Below are 16,372 nucleotides of genomic sequence, written 5' to 3'. Positions count from 1 at the left end.
TTTCTTTCTCTATCTGTTTGACCAGACATGACTCTTGAGCTGATGTTAATTGTGTCCTCACATTTCTCCCTCAAAACTGCCTCCAACTTTGGAGATTCATTTGAGACATCTCCTTAGAGTTTTCTCAAAATGACTTACTAGTAAAAATGATGAAAATGTTAAAACTGCACAACTTGAAGGTATTGAAGAATTAATTAAAAAACTTCCATAATGATCATCACATCTGGTCCTCATGATCACATCTTCATTTTACAGATGAGAAAATGAAACAAATAATTTCTAAAAATAATGATGACAAGAGCAATTGAGAAGTGGAGCAGGAGACAATATCTGCCACTGTTGAGCCCCCAACTCTGTGACTGGATAGGTGCCTTATATACATATTACCTAATTAAATGAAATACAAATACATGATATAAATATTATTTTCTCCACTTTACAGAAGAGGATATAAATATTATTTTCTCCACTTTACAGAGTCTGAGTAATTTGCCCAAAGTCAATAGCTAGTAAATGCTAGAGCTTTAGCCATAGCTACCTCAGAGGGGTTGAAGCCAGCAATCACTCTGTCTTTGGCTAAATCATGACCAAGTCATAATGAGAGGAGTTTCTGGTTCTCAGGTTCTGGCTCTCAGGGTAATGTTCCTGAGATTTACTTGGTAGTTTGGTTTCACAACATTCCCTTGAAGTTTTTCCAAAATCTGGGGTTGGAAAAATATGCTTTCAAGTAGTAAAAATATTCTTTCAAGTAGACCTTAAGTTCAGTGCTGGGAGTGAAAACAAAAAATTATTCTGTGGTATCTAGAAAGAGCATAGGGATCAGGTCTCTCATTGGTGGGTATCTAGTAGCAGACCTTTTAATGAATTTACTATTAATACATAAAAATATAGAGAGAAATTCCATGGATCAGGATTTTATGCTAAGGGGATATAAATTAACTAACAATATTCAAATCAGAAAAAAACCCTAACAGCACTCTCCTATTGTTGCCTAGGTTCAATGACAACTCCTGCAAATTGGAATTCCCCTCTAAGGACTGGTGAAAAATATCCACTCATTGTTTTTTCTCATGGTCTTGGAGCATTCAGGTAGTGTTGGAGAGGTTGAACAATTTTAGCCTCTAGGAATGAATGACTGGATACATTTGTTTACAAAGAAAGGAGTAGCAGATTTGGGATGCTGTGCTGGCTCCTATCATGGAGGAGTTGGAGATTCTCAAGAATTGACTATCCTTATTCGTGCCCTTAGCCCTATCTTTTTCAGTTTTTTTTCCCTCCCTCCCTCCCTTCTTCTCTCCCTCCCTCCCTCCCTCCCTCCCTCTCTCTCTGCTTTCCTCCCTCCCTCCCTTCTTCCTCCCTTCCTTCCAGCTCCTGGGAATTAGCCTCACAGCAGAGCAGATGCTGATTTTGGCTGTTGTCCTTCTATTTTGTACTGTTTATACTCTCAGACTCATCCTGTGTTAGCTCAGGTATTCTGAGACACAGTAAAATTGGATTAGCTGCAGAAGGCATTTCTAAAGGAGAAGGAGCAGAAAAAGATGGGGAGACCTTTCTGATCATGATATAGGTTGGATAGCCGGGAAGAAAATGGGGAAGGAGAGGGATTAGGTAACAAGGGTCTCAGATCTCAGAAAGATTGGGCCAGGCCGGTGGAGGGAACACTGGACCTGAAGATGCTTGTCAAACAAGCCCTACATCTCACAGGAATATTTCAACACCATGCTGTGCCAAGGCGCTGGGAGTAGCTCAGAGGGAGCTTGGCTTCCACTTGAACGTGGTGATAGATCCAGAGGTGCAGGGACTGGATGGGGTCTTTCCTACGCTGTGTTCTCTGTAGCACAGTGCTTGAGCAGCACATTTTCACAGCGTAGACACCCTCTCCCTTGATTCTAACAGATTCTCTGCAGCTTCCCCTTATTCTACCTCAAGGAGCTTTAAGACTTTCAGAAAATAAAAGGTGACTTTCAGCTTGGAGGTAGTCGGCTAGTACCTGAAATAAAAAATTATCTTAACACTTTAATCATAGTCAAGCTAGTTATTTGATTTCTCCAGCACCAGTGACTGGCAAATTAGAGTCCAAGGGCCAAGTCCAGCCTGCTGCCTATTTCTGTAAAGTTTTACTGGAACATAGCCATTCCCACTCATTTTTTATATTGTCTGTGCGACCTTTATGTTACAATAACAGAATAGTAGTCATAAAGACGGTGTTGCCCACAAAGATAGAAATATTTACCCTCTGCCCATCAACACAAAAGTTTGCTGATCCCAGTACTAGACTATTTTCCTCTCCTGCATGGGTCCTATATCTTTAATAGTAAAAGACATAGTTCCCATTCACTTCCTTTTTTCTTTTCTGTGGACATTTCCCATAAGACACGTGATAAGAGAAAAAGATTGTGCAGAATGATATGGAAGATGGTGTAAATGCAGGCTAGTAACACATGGTTTATTAACCTCTTCACCTGCTCCGGTCATTTAAATGATAGCTAACATTTACCCTGTTTCAGATATGATCATAACCACTGAAGGTGTCTTAACTCACTTGATCCATACCAATCAGGTACCAAAATCTTATAACATCACCTTTTTACAGATAAGGATCCAAGGTAGAAAAAAGATAAGTGACCTATCCAAGGCACATAGCTAATACATGGTAGAACCAGGGTTCACTCTCATTGGGCAGACTGCAGGTCCCATCCTCTTACTACCCATACTGTGATGCCTTTCTCCATACTTCATCTTAATCAAAACCTTACAATTGTCCTAGAGCACAGATTTTCTTATTCACCCCATTATATAGGTAAGAACAAAAATTCAGTAATCACTTATATCTAGTAGGTGGCAAAGCCAAGATTAAAACCCAAAATGGGGTGAGCATTTGGCTCACCAATTAAGTCACTGCTTGGGACACCCACATCCCATTTTGAAGTTCTGGCTACTCGACTTCCAATCCAGCTTCCTGCTAATGTGCACTATAGGAGACAGCAATGATGACTTGAGTTCTTGGGTCCCTGGCACCCATATGGCAAGTCTAAAAGGGGTTTCGGTTTCTGGCTTTGGCCTGGCCCAGCTCAGGCTGTTGCAGGCATTTGGGGAGTGAACCAGAAGATGGAGGATCTCTCTCTGTTTCTCTTTTATTTCTCTCTCCACCCCTACTTCCAATAAATTGAATATAAATAAATAAAACTCAGAATTTCCATAGACCTTGTTTGCACCAGAGTTTTCCAACCTCAGAAGTATTGACATTTTGTACCAGGTGGTTTTTTGGGGTGGGTTGGGGTGGGGGAGTGTCCTGTGCATCGCAGGATGCTTAGCAGCATCCCTGTCCCCACAAGATGCCAGTAGCACCTCCCTGGAGTTGTGATGATGAAGACACTTCCAGACATGTCAGATATTCCCTAAGGAGCAAAATGTCCCCTCTTTAAGAAACACACATCCCCACTCTGCCCTAGGCACTACCACAGTGGGATAATGGCCTCCATGTTCCCAATTATTTTATATAACCCAGCCTTGTAATTATAATGCTTCCCTCTTTTTGTTTTGAAGGACAATTTACTCTGCTATTGGCATTGACCTGGCATCTCATGGGTTTATAGTTGCTGCTGTAGAACACAGGTATGTTACCTGATGTAGCTGGACTCTTTGACCAAATACACAGATTGTTAATGCCCATAACTATAGTTCTAATTTTCATAAAGCTTTATAGAAATGTTGATTGAATTTCCAGCTATGATTACATAATGAGAATATAGATTAAAAAAAAAGAAAAAACAAACCAGCTAACAACTCTGGAGTGTTTATTGTATGCCCTGTACCATGCTGAATATTTTCATACACCATCATGTTTATTTAGTCTTCAAAGCAACTCAGTGAGAGGGTTATTATCATTTGCATGAGGCAGAGGAAAATGAAGGTGGGAAAGAATAATTTGCCAAAAGTCAAACAGCTACCAAGTGGCAGTGATGTCATTAAAGAGAGAGACTTTTCAGCATTGCTAACGTTGCCTCTCTAATTTGTGAAGACTAAAAAAATCGATGTTTACCTACAATGTGAGAGAAGAAGTGCCTTTCCCTAGAACTCCCTTTGGGTCCTCTTTATTTAAAACCAATGTAGAGGGGAAGAAGAAAGATCAGAGGGAAGTTGAGTCAAGATGGAGTTGAGGAACATGGGTTAGAGCAGGAGGGAAAGGAACTCGTACAAGTAATTAATTTTGTTTGTGTTATAGAGATGGATCTGCATCTGCAACTTACTATTTTAAGGACCAGTCTGCTGCAGAAATAGGGAACAGGTCTTGGCTCTACTATAAAACTCTAAAACAAGATGAGGAGGAGATACCTATACGAAATGAGCAGGTACATTGCAGTGAGAGGAGAGGTGGCTTGGTGACCTAAAAGAAGGCACAAAATGATGGCATTTGTTCATTTCACTTTATTTATGGCAAGCTGTGCTCCTAGATCTTCTGCTCCCCATTACCAAAAGATCTGTTAGAAGATTGTCTGAGTAATAAGAGTTCCTAATGAAACATTTGGTTCATGGTAAAAACAAGGCAATTAGAAAAATCCTGGGGGAAACCAGTGAATGTTCAGTATTCTCTTGCATTAAAACTTCTGATTTTAGAATCTCAAAAGTGATAGAAAATAAATTAGTAGGCTGCTCTTCTGAGAGGCAGAATTTGACAGTGTTAAGAACATAGGCCATAGAACTCAACTTTCTGTGTTTGAATTCTAACTCAATCATTTTGCAGTAGGGTCATTTTGGACAAGTTCATTTCCTTCTGCTTCCATGTTTTATCTGCTAAAAAAATAACTAACAATAACATTGTCTCTCCTACAGGGCTATTGGGATAATTAAGTGAGATAAAGCATACTGGCTGCTTCTTTTTAGTGGGTGTTTCACATAGACTTTTGCATTTAAGAACCACCCCCCACATGCCTCTAAGGTAGGCATTATCATTCAATAAAAGGAGAGGTTAAATTAATCTTCTAAAGTCACACAGTAGGTGAGTCAAAATTTGCACTGACATACATACCTGCAAAGCTGGTGCCTGTGTTGTTACTTGTATTCTAATCTCTCATCTCTTAGAATTTCCAGTTTATTACCAACCAACCACTTTTCCCATATGCAACCTTTGCACAAGCTTTATACTAAGTGTTATAACTTTTTACTTTGGCATCATACTAGGTACGGCAAAGAGCAAAGGAATGTTCCCAAGCTCTCACTTGGATTCTTGACGTTGATCATGGAAAACCAGTGACGAATGTATTAGACTTAGGATTTGACGTGGAGCAACTAAAGGTGAACTTTTTAAAAAAAGGCATTTTACCTTGTCCTGCAATTCCTTTTGGCTTTGTTTTTATTGTTCTTGTCATTGTCTAATTTTTCTACTATTGTAGGAAAAATGGCACACAAAAAAGACTAATACAGGTAAAATAGTAGAGCAATGAAGGATGCATTATGCTGAACTGTATATGAAATTGCCAACAATTTGTCAGTTTTGACCTACAAAAATGGCAATTTCATGTGATTCACCTCAATACCACTTGTAGAAATAGAATTTCCTTGATGGCTTCTACAGGTCTTTGAGTTTGATCTTCAAATGTTGGCCAACAGTTGTGTGTTGTGGGCTACATTTTGAGATGATGGTGGAGAAATATCAGACAGATTAGATGACTTGAGTGAAGACTCAAAAAGTGTGTCTGGAGTACAGGGAGTAGAGGGAACCAGAAGTACTTCAAGTTGAGGATAAGATGATGATCTGTTCTCAAGATACAATGAAAGTTTTGTTGTCCCTCAATCAGCCACTCATTCCTGAATCCATGCCTGTGTACCTGTTCCTGAGACCTGACACCCTTCCCTGTGACCATCTCCTGCTTAATCTTCAAGACTCAAGTCAAGCATCACCTCTTCTAAACAGCTTTCTTGGATCCCAGTACCCACCCCTGGCCTGGGTTAGCTCCCTTTTACATGTGCTCCTTGGCACCCCAGTATTACACTGTAGCATCTCTCTGTATCCCTTTCTTCCCTGATAGACTGTGAGCTCATTGAAAACGAGACCACAGTGTCTGGCATTGAGCAGGTGTTCAAAACACACAGAATAAACAAACCAAAAAACATGGAGCAGAGAGAGGCAGAAATCAGTGTTGGTGTTGAAGTTTCAGGTGTAGGCGACTAGGAAGACCATTATGTTTCATTCTGAACTTTTACAATATTTTATATACACATTAATAAGTTCTATATATGTATGAGGGCAGATACATACTTTCAGAAATCTATGCATTGATTTTGAATCTTTTGCACCAAAATAAACTTATTTTTAATCCAGTTTTTCTGTAGGCTTTTTAAAGTACCTTAGATATATATGTATGTGTGGATATTATGTGTGTATGTATACATTTATACATGGATGTACAGTTCTATTTTGTAAGAAAACAAGGCATTGAACTATGCCCTTGAAGTGAACAATAATTGTGTAGTTTATTCTTCTAACACCATGTAAAGTAGTAACAGATTTATACTGTGCTTTTTTTACATAGGACTCTATCGATAGGAATAAGATAGCAGTAATTGGACATTCTTTTGGTGGAGCAACAGTGATTCAGACTCTTAGTGAAGATCAGAGATTCAGGTAAGAGAGGAAGACAGAATAAAGCCAGAGAACAGTATATTACATATTGAAAGTGGGGGAGTGAGAACACACATGGGATATAATTTTTGATCAAATTCTTAGTGAAGAAGAAGGAATATTTTGGTGTTTATAAGTCTATTTCTTTGCCTCCATCTAGTCCTCTAGGTATATGATTTCCAGGCAGAAAACATCTACCTCTTTAGTTTTTTAAAATCTCTCACCACTGGGCTATTAAAACTTACCACTTAGCTATTAAAAACTTTCCCCACCCCCGTATATCTTCTCTCATCATTTTTAACTGTTCAAGGGCTTAGCATTGTATAAAATTATTACAAATGTGTCCTTAATATGAACTTTTTGTGACATTGATTGAAATAATAATATTGCCATCTGATAGTCTTTCCAGACCGCCCTAAAAGCCAGGACGTTAAAAACTCCCAATCCTCATCTTTAAGACAGGGCTGGGTCTAAAATTACACAGTGATGTGGGTAGGAATCAGGACCAGATCCATTTTCTAACTTGCAGAAGCATGTTCTTTTTTGAGTGTCTTCATCTCAGACTGATTGCAATCATATAGAACCAACCATATAGAAAATGGACAGGATCATTTGTGTAATTTCATCTTGAGTCGTTTAAAATCTGTTTCCATGTAAGGGGATTTTCATGTTTCGTTCATGTAACACATCAAATGAAAAGTCCAAAGAGTCAGGAAACATATGTTAAACTTTTTTTTTAAAAGTTACATTTCCAAAGGACATGCTTCATATGTTTTCCTTCAAACCATGGACAATTTTTCAGGGGAAGCATCCCTAAATGTAAAGTGATGAGCTCAACTGTTAACTCTAGTGAAGGTATAAAAAATATACAATGGAGTACCCAGAGCTTTGGAAAGTCAGGGAAAATGCTATATCCATTGTACTTTTTCAGACACAATTTCATAGAAATTATTACTGATTTAAAAATTTGCTTTGAAAGCAATATACCACAAAAGATGAAGGATACAGCATTTGAAGGACACATCTTTCCAAAGGTTGCAGTTTCCTCCTGAAGAAAATGATTCTATAATTCTGGGTCTGCTAATCTTGTAAAGCTAATCCTACTCCCTTCCCACACTAAAATACAGCATCTCTGGAAGCCAGTGGGATAACATAGAATAAACTGATTCTGGGATGTGTCCATTAATCCTGGCATTATTAGAATCCCGATATTTTGGCCAGCATGTAACCAGCCTGTTTTTGTGAATGTGAACAAATACTTGCAGATGTGGGATTGCCCTGGATGCATGGATGCTTCCACTGGATGATGAAGTATATTCCAGAATTCCTCAGCCACTCTTTTTTATCAACTCTGAACGGTTCCAGTATCCTGCTAATATCATAAAAATTAAAAAATGCTTCTTACCTGATAAGGAAAGAAAAATGATTACAATCAGGTAAGTATTGATGATGTATTTCACCATCTAAAGCAGAAACTTGAAACTTGGGTAAACAGCCAATATCATTTGGTAGCATTACAGGCTTCCATGAAGGAGAATATTAAAGAATCTTAGTTTCTGAGATTTATTCTTTTTATAATGAAAACATTTTTAGCAGTGTTTATATATAATGAAAATGCTGGTAATTGAAATTCATATTAGGCACTATGTTACTTTTATCTAAACATCAGAATAATGTCTACACATTTTTGGGAATGTGGTAGAAAGGAACTCTTTAAAGGAAAAGTCTGCAATGCACTTAGGTATTGGGAAAGATTATGGAGTTATAAATTCCAAAGCTATAATGGGGTGCCCTGGAGTGTTGGTAATGTGCTAATATCCTGGGCATGGAAAAGAACTGATAAGGTTTTGAATGCCCAATGAGATACAACAAAGCAATGATAAAGATCATTTGTCCCATTTATTGGGAGAGCAGACAGGAAGGAAACACCAGCAGTATAGGCAATGCCACTGTGGGGTTTGTTTTTGTTTTTTAATATTTATTCATTTATTTGAAAGACAGAGTTACAGAGAGGCAGAGAGAGAGAGAGCGAGAGCAAGAGAGAGAGAGAGAGAGAGAGATCTTCCATCTGCTGGTTCACTCCCAAAATGGCTGCAACAGTCAGAGCTAGGCAGATATATCAAAGCCAGAAGCCAGGAGCCAGGAGCTTTTTCATGGTCTCCCACGTGGATTCAGGGGCCCAAGGATCTGACATCTTCTACTGCTTTCCCAGGCCATAGCAGAGAGCTGGATCAGAATTGGAGCAGCCGGGACTCGAACCAGCGCCCATATGGTATGCCAACACTGCAGGTGGCAGCTTTACCTGCTATGCCACAGTGCCAGCCCTATGTAGTGTTTGGATAGATGGTGAAGAAGGGTGTAGTTATTTCAGGAAAGGCCTTCAAAGTGGCTGATTAATTTATGCAAGTCTAATTCTAAAATAGAAATAGTGCGAACACCTAAGCTTCCCTCAACCATCTTTCCTTGCTAAAGCTTAAAAGAATCACCTGCGTTTAATATTTCTTGTGATTCCTTCTGGTTACTGCGACTCCTGTGTTCTAGCTTCCTAAGCCCCTACCAATGGACTAAAGTTAAAGGCCTGTTCTGTACCACATCAGTAGTCTCAATAGTCTCAGCTTTTCTCTCTGCATCCATTGCAGTGTTGACTGCCCCTCTTTTTTTTTTTTTTTTTTTTTGGACAGGCAGAGTGGACAGTGAGAGAGAGACAGAGAGAAAGGTCTTCCTTTTGCCGTTGGTTCACCCTCCAATGGCTGCCGCGGTAGGCGCGCTGCGGCCAGAGCACCGCGCTGATCCGATGGCAGGAGCCAGGTGCTTCTCCTGGTCTCCCATGGGGTGCAGGGCCCAAGGACTTGGGCCATCCTCCACTGCACTCCCTGGCCACAGCAGAGAGCTGGCCTGGAAGAGGGGCAACCGGGACAGAATCCGGCGCCCCGACCGGGACTAGAACCTGGTGTGCCGGCGCCGCAAGGCGGAGGATTAGCCTAGTGAGCCGTGGCGCCGGCCCGACTGCCCCTCTTTTTCACTGTTCTGTTTGGTGTTGGCTATTGATGGATGTAGAGAGCACTGTGAGTGATACTGATATTGTGCCTAAATTCACTTTAATGTACTATACTATACTATACTATACTATACTTTTTATTGTTATTTTAGAATGTACAGAACTAGGTGTTTGAGACAGCAGTTAAGATGCTGCGTGGGATGCACATCCCATAGCAGAGTGCCTGAGTTTCAGTCCTGGCTCTGCTCCAGATTCCAGATTCCTGATCATGAATATCCTGGGAAGCAGCAAGTGATGGCTCAATTAGTTGAGTCTTTGCTACCCATGGGGGAGACCCAGATTGAGTTCCAGGCTCCTGGCTTTGGCCTGGCCCAGCCCTGGCAATTGAGGGCATTTGGGGAGTGAACTAGTGGAAAGGAGATCTCTGTCTTTCAAATAATAAAATAATTTTTTAGAAAAAAGGTAAGTGTGAAGCATCCTCAGGCAAGTCCTTCAGGAAGTATGGAGAAGATGCTGTTATCACAGGAGATGACAGCTCAATGAGTGTCTCTGCCCCTGAAGAACTTCCAGTGATACAAGATGTGGAGGGGGAAGACAGTGATGTCAATGATCTTGACCTTTTGTAGGCCTAGGCCACTATGTGTGTTTGCATCTTAATTTTTCACAAAAGAGTATAAAAAAGTAAAAAAAAATAAAATCTTACTGCAAGAAAAACTTATAGAATATAAGTATATATTTTTATAGCCACACAATATTTTTATTTTAAGCTGTTATTGTAAAAGCCCAAATAATTTTAATTAAAAATAAAAGTTATGGTAGCTAAAGTTAGTTTAATTTTTTAATTAAAAATAAGAGTTATAGCAAGCTGAGTTTATTACTGAAGAAAGATATTTTTATGAACTTAGTCTGGTCTCAGTGCATAGTGTTTATAAATTCTACAGTAGTATACTGTACTGTCCCCGGCCTTCACACTTGCTCACCACAGACACCTGGAGCAACTTCCAGTCTTGTAAGTTCCATTCATGGTAAGTGCCCTGTACAGTGTACCATTTCTTATCTTTACAGGTGTGGGGAACATCTGGCCTGTGGGCCATATAAGGTCTGTGAAATCCTCTGGACCAGCCCTGTCAAGGCAACCACAGGCAGGACTCAAAATTCAATACCTCTCTAGTATGCTCATTTTTTAGTTGATAATTTTATATGGTCCATGGATTATGTTATAAATATCCAAATGGCACTTGGCAGAAAAAAGGTTCCCCACCCCTGTTAAACTCTTCTATATTTAGATATGTTTAAAAAGATATGCACACTTAGCATGTGTTATAATTGCCTGTAGCATTCAGTGGAGTAGCACAGCTAGTACAGGTTTGTAGCCTTGGAGCAATAGACTATACCACATAGCATAGGTGTGTAGTAGAAGCTATACCATCTAGGTTTGTGTTCATAACTATGATGTTTACACCATGAAATCATTCATTTATTCAATGACACACTCTTTGGAAATGTTCTCTGTCATCCTCTAAAATTGAAGATAGCAAGTACAATAGGATTCTTTTGATAGTTTTTCTATGGGAAAGATGAATATATTCTCGTATTCCTAAATGAACAGGCTGTGACTCCCAAATATATTTTAACTATATTTCTTTAGTTTTCAATAAATAGACCAAGCAGGCCTTATCCTTTCTGCTCCCTGGCTACAAAAGTAATTTTATCAAACAATGTGATTGTAAATGTCTCATTTATCTTTCAGGGGATCAGTCCATCAGAATTTTGCTGACTTTACCTTTGCAACTGGAAAAATACTTGGACACCTGTTAACATTAAAAGGAGATATAGATTCAAATGTAGCAATTGATCTCAGCAACAAAGCTTCATTAGCATTCTTACAAAAGCATTTAGGTAAGAAACTAAATTTTTTATGGCATAAGCCAAATGATTCAGCATACCATTAGTCCTGTTTTGTTTCCAGCCAGTTTATACTTGAACAGAACTGCAAATCAATTTGAAATCAAAAATATGAGAAAGCAAATTTTGTTGCTTTGCATGATATATCAAAGAAAGCAAGGGCCATCATTGTGGCCCTGTGAGTTAAGCTACCACTTGTGACACTAGCATCCCATAGCAAAGTGCCCCTTTGAGTCCTGGCCCTTCTGTTTCTGACCCTCTCTTTTTCTGATCCAACTTCCTGCTGATCTGTCTATGAAGGCAGTGGAAGGTGATCCAAGTACTTTGGTCTCTGCCTTCCAGGTGGGAGGCCAGGATGGAGTTCTTGGCTTCTGGCTTTGGCCTGGCCCAGACCTGTTGTGGGTGTCTCTCTCTTCTCTGTTCCTCTGCCTTTCAAATAGATAATGAATCTATTTTTTTTAAGAAAGTCTACTTTCAAAACTAATAGTGTTTCTGTGAATCCTGGGGTGAACTGACAGTGAGGTGCTTCATTCCTATCTTTGATTTGCATGCAGCTACTAAAGCAGCTGTGGGCAGCTGACACTGAACACCTTGCCTCCGCAATCACAATGCATCTGTGTAGTTTGTAATTCTGTGGTGCCACCTAGAGGCAGGAAACTATTTTGCGCTCTTTTATAAAAGTTCAATATATTTATTAACATTTATGTTTTACAGAACTTAACAAAGATTTTGATCAGTGGAACTGTCTGATTGAAGGCGATGATGAGAATCTTATCCCAGAGACCAACATTTGACAAACCAAGCAACATGTCACTCCGCAGAATGCTACAGGGATAGACAAATGGAATTTAGGTTACCAGGGCTTTTTAGAAAGTCTTGGTTTAAAACTATCTAAAACAGGGTGTGTGGTTTTAATGAGTTTTCCCAAATAACTTGAATTTTAAAATGGAGACTATAATAGTAATTGAGGCTTATACTAACATTTTTTTTTCTCTTTCAATGTAAAGGATGCCATTTATAAAATTCATACAAGCTTGTATTTTAATTTTACTAAAATGACTTTGAATGTCAAAATTGAAAACTTCTCTGATGTTTTTACAATACTTTAATGGACAAATATATTAAAATGGGTGTAACGTCACTGAAAACCTGTTGCAATGATATAGGACTCTCTATAATAGTTAAAAAACAGGTTTCTTGCCTTTTTTTTCTCAACTGTAAGCTGTAGAATTAAGTTTTAGCAACATGGGGGTCTAAGTAGGGTTTGGCAATGTTTCTCTTTGACCTTTTGTCATGGTTAGAAAGATTAGCACATGCTGATAATAAAGTTATTTTAGTGCAGAAGTGATGATGTTATACAATTTTAACACGCACACTAAATGGCGAGTGAGCAAGCATTACGAATACTGGAGCCAAGGCAGAGACAGTGGGGTGTACAAAGTTGGTAATTTGTTTGCTTTGTCTCTGATGCATTCTACTTACTACATAAAGGTGCATTTGGTGTTAGATCTGTGTAACACAGACCACGGGTTCCAGCTAGAACACTTCAAATCAGTTATTCTCCCAAAGGCAGAGTAGGATAACAAAGGGTACATTCAGAATAACTTTTAACTTCACTTTCCAATTAATTTTATTTAATCAGCTTTTTTTTATTATTATTATTTGACAGGTAGAGTTATAGAGTTATAGAGTGAGAGAGAGAGACAGAGAGAAAGGTCTTCCTTCCATTGGTTCAGTCCCCAAAAGGCCGCTACGGCCGGCATTGCACCAATCCGAAGCCAGGAGCCAGGTGCTTCTTCCTGGTCTCCCATGCGGGTGCAGGGACCCAAGCACTTGGGCCATCCTCCACTGCCCTCCCAGGCCATAGCAGAGAGGTGGACTGGAAGAGGAACAACCAGGACTAGAACCTGGCGCCCATATGGGATGCCGGTGCCACAGAAGGAGGATTAACTAAGTGAGCCATGCCGCCAGCCCCTTAATCAGCATTTTTAATTCTATAAGTAATATACCACAATTAAACTGAAGTAAAAAGATTGGTTAAAATTAATATATTTATTTAAGGGCCAGTGTTGTGGCACAGTGGGTTAAGCCGCTGCCTGTGATACCAGCATCTCCTATGGGCACTGTTTCAAGTCTAGGCTTCTCCACTTCCCATCCATCTCCCTGCTAATTCGCCTGGGAAAGCAGTGGCAAAAGGCCCTGTGGAAAACAAGGATGGAGTTCCAGACTCCTGGCTTCAGCCTGGCCCATTCCCTGCCATTGTGTTCATTTGGGGAGTGAACCAGTGGATGGAAGATCTCTCTTTCTCTATTCTTCTCGCTCTCTCTCCCTCCTTCCAACTCTGCTTTATCAAATAAACCCTTTATAAAATTTATGTATTTAGCAGAGGCCATCATCTTCCAGTAACTTACCAACATGATTAAAACAAGGGAAAGAGGAGAAGCACCCAATACATGTGCTCCAGACCTTTTAGAAAAACATGAAGTTGTTCCTTTGGCCACATTTGTGGGACTCTACAAGAAAGGTGAAATGTAGACTTCCAGAGAATGGGTAACGTCTCAAAAGGAATGCCCCGGAATGTTATGAACAAACAAGAGAAGTAACGTGTGACAAGAGAAGTAATGTGTGCGTGGAGCACATTAAGCCCTCTCAGAGCCGTGATAGCTTCCTGAAACATGTGAAGGAAAATAATAGGATCAGAAAATGAGGAAAACCAAAAGGGGGTCCCCTGGTTCAGCTGAAGCACCAATCTGCTCTGCCCAATAAGCTCGCTTAGTGAGAACCCATGGAAAGGAGCCTGGGCTGCTGGCACATATGCCCTATGAATTCATAGCATAATAAATAAATTTTAAAAATTAAATGAATTTTAATGAAGAATGGGATGGGAGAGGGAGTAGTAGATGGGATGGTTTGTGGGTGGGAGGGTGGTTATGGGGTGAAAAACAGCTATAGTCCAAAATTTGTACTTTCAAAATTTATATTTATTAAATAAAGTTTAAAAGATAAAATAAAATAAAAAATAAAGACTATGAAAATATTTTTCTTAAATGAGTAGGTGGAAGTATGGTGTCATGTTTGCCCTAAAAATATCTGAAGCAAAAAAATCTTGTATACATCTGGGGATCATGGAAGATGACTTTGGGTTTACCAAAGGATATAAAAATGTACGCTATTCATTAGTAAAGTACATGTGTTAGTCTAAGTATGTCCTGTTTCTATGAATTCTCCACAATTTACTTTAGCCCGTGAGAACAAGGACACTCAGTACCTAGTAAACCAGCCTTGATAACTTCCCTATTCCGATTTCTACGCCTGTGTTTACCCATTTGGCATCTCAGGCATACCTCAGTGGCTTTAGGTACAAAAACACTTACTCTGAGAAAGTGAACTTCTCCTTTCGTGTAGCCATTCAGGTTACAATTTTTAATTAGGAAGTTAAACTCCTTAGCTTGACACTGAAGGTTTTCCATTAAAGCACCTAGGTTTTCCCTAAAGCACCCTGACTGACCTTTTCTCCTAGTGATTGACAATTATAGCTCCTACGTTAGTGTGCCAAACCCATCTCCAGTATTCATCATCCCAGGACCATGCAATATAGTTATCTAACTCATTTACCTTCATGGCAGTCCCCTCTCCTTTTCTACTTTATTGAAATTATACCAATTTTTAAGATTGTTTATTCTCACTGCCCATTAAGCTTCAGGATCTGATAATGTTTCATACACACAGATCTTTCCCTTAGTCTCATTTGGCAAACCTCCTTCTAATTAGTTTCAGAAACACTGAAATGATTGTACTGATGCCCCATTCCAAGGTAATTTTTTTTACAACCCTTTGTGGCATATATGAATGCAAAAAGAAAAAAAGAATTGCTGAAAATATCCAATGAATTAAGGTGGGGGAAAAAAAAAACAGCAAAGTGTACAATGAGTATCTTTCAAGAAGGAAACATTTACCAAGTACCTACTTTTTTTACAACACTTTGAATAAACTATTTCTGATCTTAAAAAAATATAGCAATAGGCTGGTGCCACGGCTCAATAGGCTAATCCCCCGCCTGTGGCGCCGCCACACTGGGTTCTAGTCCCGGTCAGGGCACCGGATTCTGTCCCGGTTGCACATCTTCCAGGCCAGCTCTCTGCTATGGCCTGGGAGTGCAGTGGAGGATGGCCCAGGTCCTTGGGTCCTGTACCCGCATGGGAGACCAGGAGAGGCACCTGACTCCTGGCTTTGGATCAGCACGATGTGCTGACTGCAGCACGCCGGCCGCAGTGGCCATTGGAGGGTGAACCAACAGCAAAAAAGAAGACCTTTCTCTTTGTCTCTCACTCTCACTATCTACTCTGTCCAAAAAAAAAAAAAAAATAGCAATAAAGGTTTTGTTATCACCATTATACAGATGAGGAAGATCAAGGCTCAAAAATACCATATAACCTGCCTAAGTCACACATCTAAGAAGCAGATACAGCTAAGATCTGTTTCCAAAGGCTAGGATTTACAGTTCCTACAAACTATGTTTAAGAGCATAAACTTTGAAGTTAGATGGATCTAAAGTTGGATTGCCCAAGCCTTTGCTATTCACTAGCTATAAGACCTTAGAAAAATTATTTAACTTCTCAAAAAAGCTTCGATTTTCTTACCTAAAATATGGATAATATTAATATGTACCTCAGAGCTGATGACTGAAATTAGAAAATGTATTTAAGGTATCAGCTGAGTGACTTACACATAAAGGCCAACATTTTATATTACCATGCCCCCCCCATCTCCAGTAATAGATAAGAAGAGATGGAATCAGAGATATTCTAGAGTATTGTTTCCTTTTTAATGAAATGAGACTATCATCC

At 39.5% G+C, this 16,372-nt stretch overlaps 1 protein-coding gene across 6 annotated transcripts in view; it reads left to right on the top strand.

Moving 5' to 3' along the window:
- The window catches only part of PLA2G7 (phospholipase A2 group VII), a 44,554-nt gene extending 30,144 nt beyond the window's left edge, over window positions 1-14,410 (top strand). For all 6 annotated transcript variants that reach the window (XM_062186232.1, XM_062186231.1, XM_062186229.1 and 3 more), the window contains 8 exons: window positions 996-1,089; window positions 3,547-3,615; window positions 4,226-4,352; window positions 5,182-5,295; window positions 6,534-6,625; window positions 7,888-8,058; window positions 11,371-11,519; window positions 12,240-14,410. In XM_062186232.1, coding sequence (XP_062042216.1) covers window positions 996-1,089; window positions 3,547-3,615; window positions 4,226-4,352; window positions 5,182-5,295; window positions 6,534-6,625; window positions 7,888-8,058; window positions 11,371-11,519; window positions 12,240-12,319 — 896 coding nt within the window. In that variant the 3' untranslated portion in view covers window positions 12,320-14,410. The remainder of the gene's footprint in view (window positions 1-995; window positions 1,090-3,546; window positions 3,616-4,225; window positions 4,353-5,181; window positions 5,296-6,533; window positions 6,626-7,887; window positions 8,059-11,370; window positions 11,520-12,239) is intronic.
- The last annotated feature ends 1,962 nt before the right edge of the window (window positions 14,411-16,372 follow it).

Source organism: Lepus europaeus, chromosome 3 (genome assembly GCF_033115175.1).
Source record: "Lepus europaeus isolate LE1 chromosome 3, mLepTim1.pri, whole genome shotgun sequence".
In the NCBI taxonomy this organism is placed as follows: Eukaryota; Metazoa; Chordata; class Mammalia; order Lagomorpha; family Leporidae; genus Lepus; species Lepus europaeus.
This window is presented reverse-complemented; position numbering and strand designations above follow the sequence as displayed.